The sequence below is a fragment of the Macrotis lagotis genome, chromosome 1, assembly GCF_037893015.1.
Source record: "Macrotis lagotis isolate mMagLag1 chromosome 1, bilby.v1.9.chrom.fasta, whole genome shotgun sequence".
NCBI classification, from domain to species: Eukaryota; Metazoa; Chordata; class Mammalia; order Peramelemorphia; family Peramelidae; genus Macrotis; species Macrotis lagotis.
This window is the reverse complement of record NC_133658.1, coordinates 145449313-145464066: the sequence shown is the minus strand read 5'-3', so window position 1 is coordinate 145464066 and position 14754 is coordinate 145449313. Positions and strand designations below refer to the sequence as shown.

Sequence of the window (14754 nt, the reverse complement as noted above, 5' to 3'; positions counted from 1 at the left end):
CATAGGATCTTCGCTGTAGAGCTAGAAAGAACCTTACAGACTATTAAGGTCAATAACTTCATTTTACAAATGAGCAAACTGAGACATAGAGAAAATAAGTGATTGCCCAGGGTCACAGATAGAAAGTGTTTATAGGATTTGGGTCAGTATCCCACATCTCCCTGACTGCAAGACCTGGTCTCTATCCACCTTGCCTTGCTGTTTCTCATCATTAAAAAAAAAAAAAAAAAGGAGAGAGAGAAAGAGATGGGCTAGATGAGCTTAGGTGGCATAGTAGATAGATTGATTGCCAGACCTATAGTCAAGGAGATCTGAATTTGAATCTGGCTTTAGACTTACTAGCTGTGTGATCCTGGGCAAATCACTTCACCTCTGTCTACCTCAGTTTCTTCAACTGAGTTGCTCTTCTAGGGTTTTTTTGAGTCATAAATGAGAAGATAATTATAAAGTACCTTAGCACAGTGACTGGTACATAATGATAGTAAACTATATAAATATTATCTATTATTATTCTAATTATCATTGTTATTTGTTATTAATATCATAATCCTGGCTGTCTCTGACTTTTATCTGTTTTCCAATTCCACTTACCTCATTGATGAAATGCTCTTTTTTCACATGCTTAGAGATATACCTAATGGACTCAGCAGCCTTTTCCAAAAAGGTAACCAGTATTTTTTCTCCATCTGTCATTTGCTTCTGCTTCTGCTTCTGCTTTGCTGGCATTTTTTCTTTTGTCTCTGGCTGACTTTCCACCATATCTGGGAAGGAGTAGCGATCAATGGGACCTTTCATGCAGAGAAGTTTTGGGAGCTTTTGGAGAAATAATTTTTTCACCCAAGGGGCCATTGGATGGTAAGTGGAGGAAGAGCGATGGTGAACGTTGATAACAAAGACTGTGACAATTATGGATAGGGTAACAAAAATCATGATGAACAGCAGATATTCTCCAATCAGTGGGATGACCTTGGAAGATGATGGAATGATTTCTTCAATCACTAGGAGAAAAACAGTCAGGGAAACTAGAACTGATGTGGAAAGTGAGAGTTTTTCTCCTTCATCAGAAGGCAAATAAAAGACAAGGACTGTCAAGAAAGACAATCCAAGACAGGGGATGATGAGGAAAAGGGTATAAAAAAGAGGTAGACGTCTCAGAACGAAAGAATATGTAATGTATGGGTAAGAATACAAACCCTCCCTTCGATTTCCTTTCATGCCTTTGGCGTAGAGTATTTCCCATTCTCCATTATCAAAGAAATCATTCCTATCAACATTCTCATTGATTAAAATAAGGTCAACCATGGTGCCATCATAAGTCCAGGAACCGAACTTCATTGAACAGTTCTGTCGGTCAAATGGGAAAAATGTCACATCCATTGTGCATGAGCTTTTGTAACTGGATGGAGGAGTCCAAACAATGGTCCCGTTGTGTCTTACTATGACCTTGGTCATTAGAGAACCTTCGAAGTGTCCATCAGCACTGAAAGAGAGACAGCTGCTTTCACTTTGAAGATTTGTCATGTGTGGAATGATTGGTTGTTTCTCTCAACATCATCAGAATTGTGCAATTACTCTTTTTACACTATGAGAACCTAGCTTTGTTACTTACTGTATGACCTTATGCAAGTCACTTTACTTCTCTGTGTTTCATCTCTACCTCTTATAAAATAAAGGGTTAGAGCAGGTCAAAGGATCACACAATCTCTAGGGCCTCCTCCATGTCTCCATCCTCCTATCTCCTCAGAAGCCCTCTTTTCTTTTTTGTTTTGTTTTGTTTTTTTTGTTTTTTAGGTTTTTGCAAGGTAGATGGGGTTAAGTGGCTTGCCCAAGGCCACACAGCTAGGTAATTATTAAGTGTCTGAGGCCGGATTTGAACCCAGGTACTCCTGACTCCAAGGCCGGTGCTTTATCCACTACACCACCTAGCCACCCCCCTCTTTTCTTTTTTAAGATAATTTAATTTTATTTTATTAGATGAACCAGCTCATGAAAGAGAAAACCATTCAGAGTGGTCTGAATGAAAATGGATTCCCTTGTCCAGATTTTTGGAGGCTGCCAAGTCTCATCATCAAATCATGTTCTCTACAGGAGGAGCTGAAGACTTCTAGTCCACTTCTTCATTAAGTGCCCAACAATCAGCATTGATTTTCAGTTGTCAAGGGAATTCTCTTTTAAGGATTATTTAAAACTTTCAGGCTCTCCATGTCTTTTGTCTTTGGTTACTGAGAGAAACCACTGACCATCAATTTATTGATTGCTGGCTAGCCTAATTAATAAATTGGTTATTAATTACTCAGAAATTCTATCTCTCAGGATTTTTCATTCATCACAATATAGCTTAAGCACCATCTCCCACAGGAAGTCTTGATCACTTCAACCGCTAGTGACCTCCCTCTCAAACTATTTCATATTTAATTACTTTGTATTTATCTCTATTTATTCTGTATAATTATGTACCATGTCCCAGGAAAGTCTTAGTGCAGTTTTAAACTATTAAATCTTATAAAAGCTTTGAAATGGATAATGGGCTTATCTTTATCTTGAAAAAATATGGTTGTATGTTTTACCTTTTATGTTATTAGAAAAGCAAATTTTCCCCTTAAGTATTGGGGTTCAGTTCCTTAGCCCATTTCCATCTAAGACACTTACTTTTCAAAAAGAACTATATCAGGAAGCCAAAGAGATTCAGATGGAACTTTAATGAAACTGATTCCACCATATTCATCAGGGTTCCAACGTAATTTGTGGTCTATCCATTCCTGTAGAGTCAATGAAAAAATAGTTAGAATTTTTCCCTGATTACTTATCTATCCCTCCTCAGAGACTCTACTGGGGACTCTCATGGCATGGAAAGAAAGGCAATTTCATGATGAAAATCATGTCTGAAATCCAGGGAAACTGAGAAGCCCGTATCCTTGTCCTGAACCTCCAATCTTTTCAAAATTGTCATATTTAACTAATTAGGATGGCAAAGGAAATAGGGTACCAGCATGGGATTCAAGTCTTGTCTCTGCTACATACTGTGATTGTAGATAAATTGTATATATCACATTATATTGTAAGCACTAATTATATATGTCAAGAACTATGAGCCTCTCAGTGTTCTATGCAACTTTTCTAAGAACATAAGTTATAAATAAATTCCTGAGAATGTAAACCCCTTGAGGTCTTGTACAATTTTTGCCTTTTTAATATTTGTAGTGCTTCTGTATTAGGGAAAGGATTTTCTACATCTGGTTTCCAAAACTGATGAAAGTATAGGTCTAAATCAAAATCAAATTAAAATTAAACTAAATTTAAAAATTAGTTAAAACTTCAAGCAGTTTTTTTATAAGGTCCGTTTTCTGCAGCTGATTTTTTTCATTGTTCAGTCCTTTTCAGTTGTGTTCAATTCTGTGTAACCCTATTTGGCATTTTCTTGGCAGAGATATTGGCATGGTTTGTCATTTTCTTCTCCAGTTTATTTTTACAGAGGAGGAACTGAGGCAGATAAGGTTAAGTGATTTGGTCCGGGTCACACAGCTAGTAAGGTCTGAAGTTGCATTTGAATTCAGGAAGATGAATTTTCTTGACCCCAAACCTGGGACTCTATCTACTGGGTCACTTAACTGCATTTTTTCTCATTAAGAAATAATTATAAAAAATATTCATAGCAGCCCTGTTTATGGTAGCAAAGAATTGGAAATCAAGTAAATGTCCTTCAATTGGGGAATGGCTTAGCAAACTGTGGTATATGTATGGAACACTATTGTTCTATTAGAAACCTGGAGGGATGGGACTTCAGGGAAGCCTGGAGGGATTTGCATGTACTGATGCTGAGTGAGATGAGCAGAACCAGAAAAACACTGTATACCCAAATAGCAACATGGACTCTCTCATTCCATCAGTGCAACAATCAGGGACAATTTGGGGCTATCTGCAATGGAGAATATCATCTGTATCCAGAGAAAGAACTGCGGAATTTGAACAAAGACCAAGGACTATTACCTTAAATTTAGGAAAAAAAAACCCTGATATCTTATTGTCTGATCTTGCTATCTCTTATATTTTATGTTTCTTCATATTTTCTCTCTCATCACACTCAATTTGGATCAATGTTTACCATGGAAACAATGTAAAGACTGACAAACTGCCTTCTGTGGGGGTGGGGGGTGGGGGGAGGGAAGCAAGATTAGGGGAAAAATTGTAAAACTCAAAATAAATAAAATCTTTAATAAAAAAAGAAATAATTATAGTGATAGGTATAGGGATAGAATTAATTCTAGTTAGTCCAATGGAAAACATTTATCCATGACATATAAAACAAATCCAAAAAGTGTTTGTTAGTCATCAAACATTCATATTTTATGTAGAACTATAACCTGTGATAGACAAGTAAGCGTATGCTAAGATTCTTCCCCTTTTCTGGCATCCAATTGCCTTCTTCTAAGCTCCCATTTTGATTTCAAGGTAAAACCTGAGATCTGATTATCTTCCATATGCTTAAATATGTTTCATTATGATAAAATAGGTACATTAATTGTGATCTCACCAGTGAATTCAGAGACTATAAGAAAAATATGACAAAAACCCAGTCCCAATGGTTTACTTGACTGGATTGCAAAGCATGAGTAGATGATGGATGGATATCACAATTATAGTGTATTTGGATTTTAACAATGCTTTAGATATAAAATATCATGGAATTTGAACTGATAATTAAATTCCTCTGCATTTCTGCCTCTTGTCTGGACAGTGAGCAATTACATATTCTCTTAGAATGACATTACCCTGAATTAAAGAGAGCTGCTCCACTTGATTCTTTCAGGATCACTGTGACATGTGCCTTTATAATTAGGTCAAGAGTAAACAAATAGATGATACAACTGCATACTAAAATAGTGAAATATTCATGAAACCTGAAAAACTAATTGAGTAGGGCAATACAGCCAAGTTATCATCATGATTAATGTATACTATTCCCTGAAATTTGCATGGTACTGTGCTCTTAGAAAAAGAAAGTTAAATAGATGCAGGCCCCTAAGGAGCTTATAATTGCAGGCATAAAATTTATATGACTATGTACTTCCCCATATCTTTGCACCAGCAAAGATAGCATTTTTCTGTGCTTTTTTGAGGTGGCAGGATATGTGGTTTACTTCTTTGTGATCTTTTACTGAAAGGATTTTCTCCTTTTTCTGTAGGAGTGTTAATACTCTAGAACAAATATCTCACTGATATAGAGGTTCTCTCTAGGGATGCAGAATACATGCTATCCAAACCTATCTGTCCCATAACACTTTTCCACACTCTTCCATAAACTTACTACGAGTATTTCCCTTGATGTTTTGGGGGCCTTCCTTGCTTGACATTTGACTCTTCCTTGTCAATGTAGCTCAAAGACTGTCCATAAATTATTCTTCGCTTTCTCCATGTGACCAGCCCATTCTTTCTTATGACTATACACATGAAAATTCTCTCTAAAAATCCAATCTGTTTGTTCTACATCTGGGCTAGTTCCTATGGGGAAAAAAATCTTAAATATTTCTCAAATAGTAATTTAAAGTGGGCAGCTAGGTGGCACAGTGGATAGAGTCAGAAAGACTCATTTTTCTGAATTCACATGTGACCTCAGGCACTTACTAGATGTTTGATCCAAAACAAGTCACTTAATGCTGTTAGCCTTAGTTTTCTCATCTGTAAAATGTGTTGAGAAGAAAATGACAAACCATTCCAATATCTTTGCCCAAATAGGGTTTCGAAGAGGTGTAAATGACTGAAAAAATAACTGAACAACAACAACAAAAAAATCTAAAATGAAGTAACTTCTGTTTGGGGATCATATGTGGGTAGTTATTAGGGTCTTTTGAAATTTTCACTTAGTCTTTAAGTCACTCCGGACCCTTTTGGCACTAAGTATCTAAACCTTATTCATAATCAGGAATATTGATCAATAAATTTTATTCTAGGTAAAATTTTTGCATTTTTGTTTGTTTTGTTTCTGTAGTTGAGTCATCAGGGAGATAACAGAGTAATGAAACTCAGGAAAAAATTTCAATATAACCTTTACTCATCAGCTCTTTAATCACCTATCACATTGAAAATTTAACAATTAGTTTTTGAAAGCCAAAAGCCTATGGGAAGATTAAGGAAGTCAGTATAGAATTATCATCATTATAAAAATTAACAAAGCTCTAGGCATCTTATGGGATTTTTCTATTGGGGTCTATATATGGTTACAATGTGGTAGATGAGACTAGCCAAAGAAGGAATAGAAAATTATGTTTACTTATGGCCAGCAACATGATCATTTTGTTTGTTTTGTTTTAAATCATGTTAATGACCAGTTTCTGTTCAATTGATCAGATCAGCCTTGCAGATGATTTAATTCAGTAATTAGGATGGCTGAAAATTCTGGACTGACTCCTTATTGATTCAGTTTTTTTTTTTTAATTGCATAGGTACAACTGCTAAGCTCCTTGGCTTTACTGATGTGAATCCTGTGACACTTAAGTAAACACCATGGAACACATGTAGAATTCCACTGATTCATATTTTGCTGAAAAATCTTAGAGATTGGTCTGGGTAGAATCCATATATCTGAATTTCAGAAAAATTATACTGGAGAAGTTTGTGCTGCTATTTATGAGGAAAGGAGTTTTATAGTCTGTTATCTTGAATTCAGAAACAGAATCTCTTAAATGTTTAAGGTTATCTAGTACAATTTATGAAAGAAATTCAAAAAGATTCCTTTTCTGAATCATTTACCACCCCCAGCCCCACTTCAAAATGCCAAAACATTTTACTTTGGAGGGAACTTAAATTTATAAGAAGAGACAAAATAAAGGCAGGTCTCTACTCATTTAAACCCTTGAAGAAAAAAATGTTAAGATGGATTGGGGCCAGCATGGTGTAGTTGAGTTCAAATCCTGATTCAGGCATATCACTTAGTCTCTATTTGCTTCAGTTCCTCTTCTGTAAGGTTAGGGGTTGGCCTGGATGGTCTCTTCCCTTCCATTTCTAAAACTATGATACTATGATGGTAACCCACTTGGTAATGCAGCAGCATCGCTGTTCCTCCTACCACCTGTCCACAGTGATGATGAAGAGGCATCAAAGGCACAATCCCCCAGAGTCCTGTTCTCTCAAAAGCCCCAGGAAATTGTTGGCTATGTTCTTGTTCCCCTGACCCTTGGAACTCTTGGAGGGCTTCCCTCCCTATCCTTTTCTCCTTCCAGAAGCAGCTTAGAAATAACATCCTGTGTTTGTGGAGCCTGTCTGGTCAAGACTCTCAAAGCCCTTTCCAAACATGAACTCAGAATTGTTTAACATCAGCTATGATAGGAAATGGAATGGGGGAAGAAATGTACAGACAGTAGAACCAAATGTTAAAGTTAATCCATGGGAAAAAAAAGAACCCTTAATTCCAAATATGCATTATAGCTTCTCCTCCTTCATGTTCCTTCTTTGCAAATTTACATAAAATAACCTTTGCCTGGTTAGGTTATGATGATCTGAAACAAAATTCCATTTAAACCCTCCTAAATTGGATTTTTCTCACTGTAAATAAACCAGCCTTTAAAATTATTCAGTTTAAAAGCTAAATCAAATGCAGGTAAGAATCAAATATATAATTCAGAGTCACAAGATCAGCACTTTAGAGATAGATGAGACTTTAGAGATCAGCTGGTCCAACCCTCTTATTTTTCAAATGAGAAAACTGAGGATCGAAGATGGGCCTAGAGACTAGAAAGTATACAGGTAGTAAGTGATAGACCTGGTATTCAAAACAAGCTCCTGTTGCCAGAACTGTCTCCCTTCTCCCTTCTACAATGACTTCTCCCAAGCCTTGTTATGCAGTTTTTTTTTGGGCAAGGCAATGGAGTTAAGTGACTTACCCAAGGTCACACAGCTAAGTAATTATTGTCTGAGGCTAGATTTGAACTCAGGTCCTCCTGACTCCAGGGCCCATATTCTATTCACTACACCACCTAACTGCCCCAGAACTACCTGGGTACCCCCAAGCCTTGTTAGGGAGGGAAGCCCTCCAAGAGTTCCAAGGGTCAGGGGAACAAGAACATAGCCAACAATTTCCTGGGGCTTTTGAGAGATGATCTATGTTCTCTGAAAGAAGGTACATCGTGAAGTTCTCAAAATAAAATTAATGTTATTTTCCTTAATTTTAAGGTAAATATCTGCCAGATAGCCTTTGGCTCTTTCTCCCATGATTCCATCCTCAGATGCCATAGTTCAACTATCAGTTTCAGTGTAAGAATCACAAAAGGCCCTTGTTTGTTATAATAAGAGACAGAGACAAAGGGAGGAGTCAGGAGACTGTCAAGGTAGTAGATGAAAACAAAAATGATTCTGATCTGAAACATTAAATAAAAGGAGGAAGAACTGAGTATATCCTCTAATCTTTCCAATTTGGTCCTAAAAGTCAGAGGGTTTGGGTTTAACTTTCCCCTCAGTTACTACCGTGAACAATTTATATAGCCTCACTGGGCTGAAATTTCCTCATCTGAAAAAGGAATGGGTTGCATTAGATGGCCTTCTGAAAGGTTCCATTTCTAGAATTAAGATGAGCCAATGATTTTAGAAGCAGATGTCTGTGCTATATGGTTCTATTTTGTTCCTCCTTAATAATAACTGTTGGCATTTATGTAGCACTTTACGTTCCTTGAGATAAGCACTTTGGATACTATTATCTCTATTTTTTTTTTTTTTTTGGCAAGGCAATGGGGTTAAGTGGCTTCCCCAAGGCCACACAGCTAGATAATTATTAAGTGCCTGAGGCTGGATTTGAACTCAGGTACTCCTGACTCCAGGGCCAGTGCTCTATCCACTGCGCTACCTAGCTGCCCCTTATTATCTCTATTTTTACAGATGAGGACATTACGTCTCAGAAATTAGTTGTGGACTTTGCTCATGGTCACATAGTAAATATTAGAAGTTGACTAACTTCAGATCTAGTATTCTTTCCATTGTGGCACATTTCCTCTATTATATATTTTTATATCACATTTTATTTTACTATACTATGTGTGTGTTTAGTTGTTTCAGTTGTGTTCAACTCTTCCTGACTCCATTTGGGATTTTCTTGACAAAGATTCATTTGCCTTTTCCTTCATGTTCCTTGTTGTCTATATTCTTGTTCCCCTGATCCTTGATCCTCTGTAGGCCTGGGACCCCTGGAGGACTTCCCTCCCTATCCTTTTCTCCTTCTAGAAGCAGCTTAGAAATAACATTCCATGTTTGTGGAGCCTATCTGTTCATGACTCTCACCATTTCCAAACACGATGAGGAAACTGAGACAAACAGGGTTAAATGACTTGCCCAGGGTCACACAACGAGTAAAAGTCTAAGGCTATATATGAGCTCATAAAGATGAGTCTGATTCCTAGCCCAGAGATCTCTCCCCTGTGCTAGCTAGCTGCCCACATATTACACTATATAATTCTATACTAGCAGTATATTAGCTATCTAATATATTTTCTTATCAGATTTTAAGCTCCATGAGGGCACGGATTATGCTAGGAATGGGGTTTCTTGTTTCCTTGCAATGGTTTTCTCTGTAATGCAACAAAGCTAACCCTGGCATTTGATTGGTTCCTAACTCCCTTGACACAACTTCCAAATCACTCAAACACATAAAAAGTTCCACTCATGTGCAGTCAGGGTGACTGATTTAGTGGATTCTGAAGATCACTATGTCCTTCACCAAAGCCAACCCTGATGTTCAAATGCATTTCCATATATATACATATATATATATATATATGTACATATATGTATGTATGGTGTGTCTGTGTGTCTGTGTGTGAGTGTACCCAGAGAAACTAAATATCATTGTATCTTTCTTACATATTCTTATGCCTGTAGAAAGAAACCTAACTTTTTTGTTAACTACTCAGTGATACACACAATAACCTCATTTCATCCCATTTTCAAATATGAACTAAGAGAATACTGGTGTTAGAACCACCTCCAACAATAAACTAATAAATGTTTGTTGAATTAACCTTATTTTAAAGCAGCTAGGCGGTGAGGTGGATAGATCACCAGCCCTGGAGTTAGGAAGACCTGAGTTCAAATACGACCTCAGACACTTGACATTAATTGTGTGATCTTGGAGAAGTCACTTAACCTTGACCCGGTCATCCTGATCCATATCTACCATGGGACCCAGATGGTTCTGGAGGAGAAAGTGAAGCTGGTGACTTAGCACTGCGCCCCCTCACTCAAATCCAATTCACCTGCATGTCATAGCATCACCTCCCTGATTTCATGGTGGTCTTTGAGAATGAAAGAAAAACAATAACATCAAACAATAACTAAGCACTTAACAATTGATATCTAATTTGATTTTCAAAACAACCCTGGGTGTGGGTGGTATGATTGTCCTTATTTTACATATGAGGAAATTGAGGCAAATAGGGATTTAAGTGACTTGCTCAGGGTCACACAACTATTAAATGCCTGAGTCAAGTTTTCTTGACTCTAGACCCAGAGTTATATCATTGCACTGCCTCCTTGCTAAGGCAAGGTATTAATGAGTATATGAATATATGGCAATGAGTATATGTGTATACACACACACACACACACACACACACACACACACACACAAAAATTATCTTTAAAACCACAAATCACTTGGTCATCTTATCAACAACGGCTGCTTTCCTGACTCCCAGACCCACCTCTTTAATAATAATATATTATTATTATAATTATTAAAAATAAAAATAATATGACCTGCCCCTCTCAACTCAGTTGCTATAAGACTAATGAGATGTTACATGTAGAAATGATGCAATATACAACAATAGGCTATTATTATTCATCATTATCATCACTGTGGTCACAGTTTGTTGTATCAATGTTTGGGAAGTTGCAGGTATCTGAGGAATTACTGGCATAGTAGTCAGAGTGCATCCATTTACTTTGGCGGATGTTTTTCCAGTCTGCATTAGCTCCTCACTGCTCATAAATCTGTGAAAACTTTCACAAGGACAGAGGAGTCAGTCACTATCTACAATTCCTATTACCTACTGAACTGTAAAGCTTGATAACTCAGAAGATGAATTTTTTATTCTTGCTTCTCCTCACTCCTTGAAATAAAAACTTTGTAAGATAGCTTTCCTAGACACTGTTCATAAAGTAGTTTCTTGAGGAGGAGCATGGAGCATCAGACTCAAAATAAAAATAGTAACAACTTGATTTGAGTCTTGAACTGGTTTGAGTGTTACTGTCACTTATTACTGTTAGAGCACTGGGCCAACAGAGTTCAAATCCAGCCTCGGATACTAATTAGCTATGTGACACAGGGCAAGTCACTTAACCCTGTTTGCCTCAGTTTCCTCATCTGTAAAATGAGGTGGAGAAGGAAATGGCAAACTAATATCCTGATCAAGAAAATTCCAAAGAGGGTCAAGAACAGTTGACACAGTTGAAAAGACTAAACAATTAAAATAAAACCTGTGTGACATTGGGTGAATTATGTGGGAAAACAATTTTATTATTTGAATCTAGCTCTGCCTGGCTGAGCAACCAGACCAGCTTCTTAGAGACAAGATTTGTTTAATGCTTGGGTCAAGACCTAAGATTATGCTGACCAGAAATCTAGTCAAATCTGAAGATTAAGGTTAGGAATTTCCCCCTTTTATTTATTTCAAGTAAGTCATATGTTTTATCTGGGGGCTGCCTGCAGGCTGACCAATTAGATACTATCTCCTTGTTCCTTTATTTAAATCCTATATAATGAATAACTTACAGAGTAAGCCACCCCCTTTTCAACTATCTCATTTGATGGACTACTTAATAAATCTCTTTTTTAAAATTATTTCACAAAGAGTCAGAGATTACTGAAAAAGGACTAAACAACAAAAATTTCAGGTCTGGGTTTTGTTCTCAGTCCATACTTAGTAAACTTCCTTGGGTCTTAGTTTCCTCATCTATAAATCTAAAAAGAACCCTTTATTAAACACCTACTATGTGCCAGTCATTGTGTCAAGCACTGATAAAATAAAATGAACTGCTTAGTAAAATGAGGGAGACTTGGATCAGATGGTTTTTGGCATGATTTCCAGCTCTAAATCTATGAAACTTCATTACAAAAGGATCTCTAAGATTCTTTGATTTAGTCTATAGCTCTTTGATATGTTCTATAGTTCCCAGCAAAGGGACCAGATCTAAGTCAATGAAAGAAAACTGAGCTTGATTTCTCATTTGGTTCTAATGCATCTGCATTAAGGTCCTTTTAACCTTGGAGTGGAGGGTGCAGAAGTCGGGGGCCTAGGGCATTACATAGTTCCTATGCTGGCTCAGTGAGTCACTATTAATAATATATTTATGGTTTATGGGTTTTGATTACTTTGTAGAGTGCAAAGGAAAGAGGGAAAAGTATATGCAAAGTAAAATCAATACAAATAAAAATAGCTCCCCATAGAAGTATGCTTTAAACAATTGCTAGGTTTTGATGAAGGTCTTTGGTGAGATGAGGGAAGAATGTCTAAATATATAGCAGGAGAATAGTAGGGAAGGAGAATAAGATATGGGAGGGCCTGGGGGGAAAGCAATCCTTTGGGATTATAGAACCAGTCATGCAACTTGCCTCCATTTCTAATAGGTAAAATTTCTGTTTCATGAGAGAGTGGACTGGAATGAAATCATAATTTTCAGTAGGAAAATTAGTTTTGTTATTGGATTTAAAAATTTTTTTTAATAGTGATATAGTCACAGAATCATTCCTGGTAGTTGTATTCTGGATATTGGTGTAGCATTTTATTTTATTTTAATTAATTAATTTGTTTTTGCAAGGCAATGGGGTTAAGTGACTTCTCCAAGGTCACACAGCTAAGTAATTAATAAGTGTCTGAGACCGGATTTGAACTCAGGTCCTCTTGACTCCTGGATCAGTGTTCTTAGTCACTGTGCCACCTAGCTGCCTCCTAGAATTTTTAATTTTAATAGTGATGTTACAGAATTAGTTGATTAGGTGATACAGAGGATAGAACACTGGGTTTTGAGTCAAGAAGACTCATCTTCCTGAGTTCAGATCTGACTCTAGATACTTACTAGTTGTGTGATCTTAGGTAAGTCACTTAACCATGTTTCTTATCTGCAAAATAGGCTGGAGGAAGGAAAGGTATCTCTGCCAAGAAAACTGTAAATGGGGTCATGAACTGTTGGCTGTGACTGAAATGACTGAAAACAAAAGTTTCAGAATCACAGAATCTTAACTGGAGTCTGTATTCTAGATCTTGGGTCCCTGGGGGAAATTTCTACTTAACAAATTTCTATTCATTTTTAACACTTGGAAGAGACCTTACAAATAATATATTGTAAATCCTTCATTTTGTCCAGAAGGTAATGGAGGCCTAGAGATGTCAAATGATTCACTTTCTGGTTTGTTAACTCCTCAGGAAACTAAAACATAGAAGAGTCAAGTGACCCAGACAAAGTCATATAGTAAATATCTTCACTGGGTCTGGAAACAGGGAGAGGCTGAGCATTAGAATTATTATCTCATCTGATCCTCACAACAATCATGGCAGTAGGTATCATTATTATTCCCATTTTACATATGAGGAAACTGAAGCAAATAGAAGTTAAGTGACTTGCCCAGGGATACATAGCTAGTGAGGATCTTTGCCTAGATTTGAACTCAGCTCTTCTCAAATCCAGGCTCATTGTTCTACCCACTGCACCATCACCTATCTCTTTCATTATTCAGGTCTATATAGCGACTCTCACGTCCAGTATTTTCTGAAATTTTTTCTACTACTACTACTACTACTACTACTACTACTACTACTACTACCATGGGAAAACACATTTAGAATTAGCTTTCTCCATGAAAATATTATCAATAGTGACTGGGTATAAGTGAAATAATTTAATTAGTGCTCTAGTTAGTCAGAGTAGGAAAATGAAGGTAGAGCACAATCATTATCTCCAGATATTTAAATGGTTGTAGGAAGGATTAGACTTGTACCTGTTGACTCTGGAAGAGTAATGGAGATATGTACTTCCTCCAGCTTGGTGATCATTGTATTTACTTTGTATGTATTTTACATTTAATAATATATCTATATAGGTTGTTTCCTCTGGCAGGATGGAAGTTCCATTAAGGCAGGGGCAGGGAACTTCCAGACATATTGGTCTGGTATTGCCAAGGTAACTGAAATTCAATAAATCCAGGAACTTTTTAGGCATGAATTAATTAAATGTTTGACTAAATATAGCCCATGAATAATATTATAAATATTCAAATGGAGCCTGACAGAAAAAAAGGTTTCCTATCCCTGCATCAAGGTAAAGATTTTTTTTTTCTCCTTTTTATCCATGGTACATGACAAATATCTGTGGAACATAATTGGTACTTTATAACTGCTTGGGATTGACTGATTGCATATGTTGTGGCCTACTTATACCCACCATATGTTTTTTCAATGCCTTTTGAATGGCCTGAGAGAGAATTCTTGAGAGAATATGGTATTTCATGATTTATAGTCAATATCATCATTGTATGAATGCCAATACTAAAAAGAAGTCCCTGTTTTAGGGCAACTTCCCAAAGGCAATCCAGCTTGTGCTTTTTTTTCTATTTAATTCTGAACCCAGTTCACTTTCCATTTCTAGTATCTATTCCAGATTTGTGTATGTGATAGACTAGTTCTTTGAATTGTACATAAGTTGTACAACTGAGATAATAAGCATCCTTCATTTAATTACTTTTTCCACTGAATTTCAAATATGCTATCCTGGGAC

The 14754-nt window shown here is 36.7% G+C and overlaps 1 protein-coding gene across 1 annotated transcript in view; it reads right to left on the bottom strand.

The window, feature by feature from the left end:
• The window catches only part of CHRNB3 (cholinergic receptor nicotinic beta 3 subunit), a 46300-nt gene that overhangs the window by 2961 nt on the left and 28585 nt on the right, over positions 1-14754 (bottom strand). Inside the window, exons 4-5 of the mRNA XM_074227777.1 lie at positions 2650-2759; positions 592-1480 (exon numbers count right to left, since the gene is read on the bottom strand). Coding sequence (XP_074083878.1) covers positions 592-1480; positions 2650-2759 — 999 coding nt within the window. The remainder of the gene's footprint in view (positions 1-591; positions 1481-2649; positions 2760-14754) is intronic.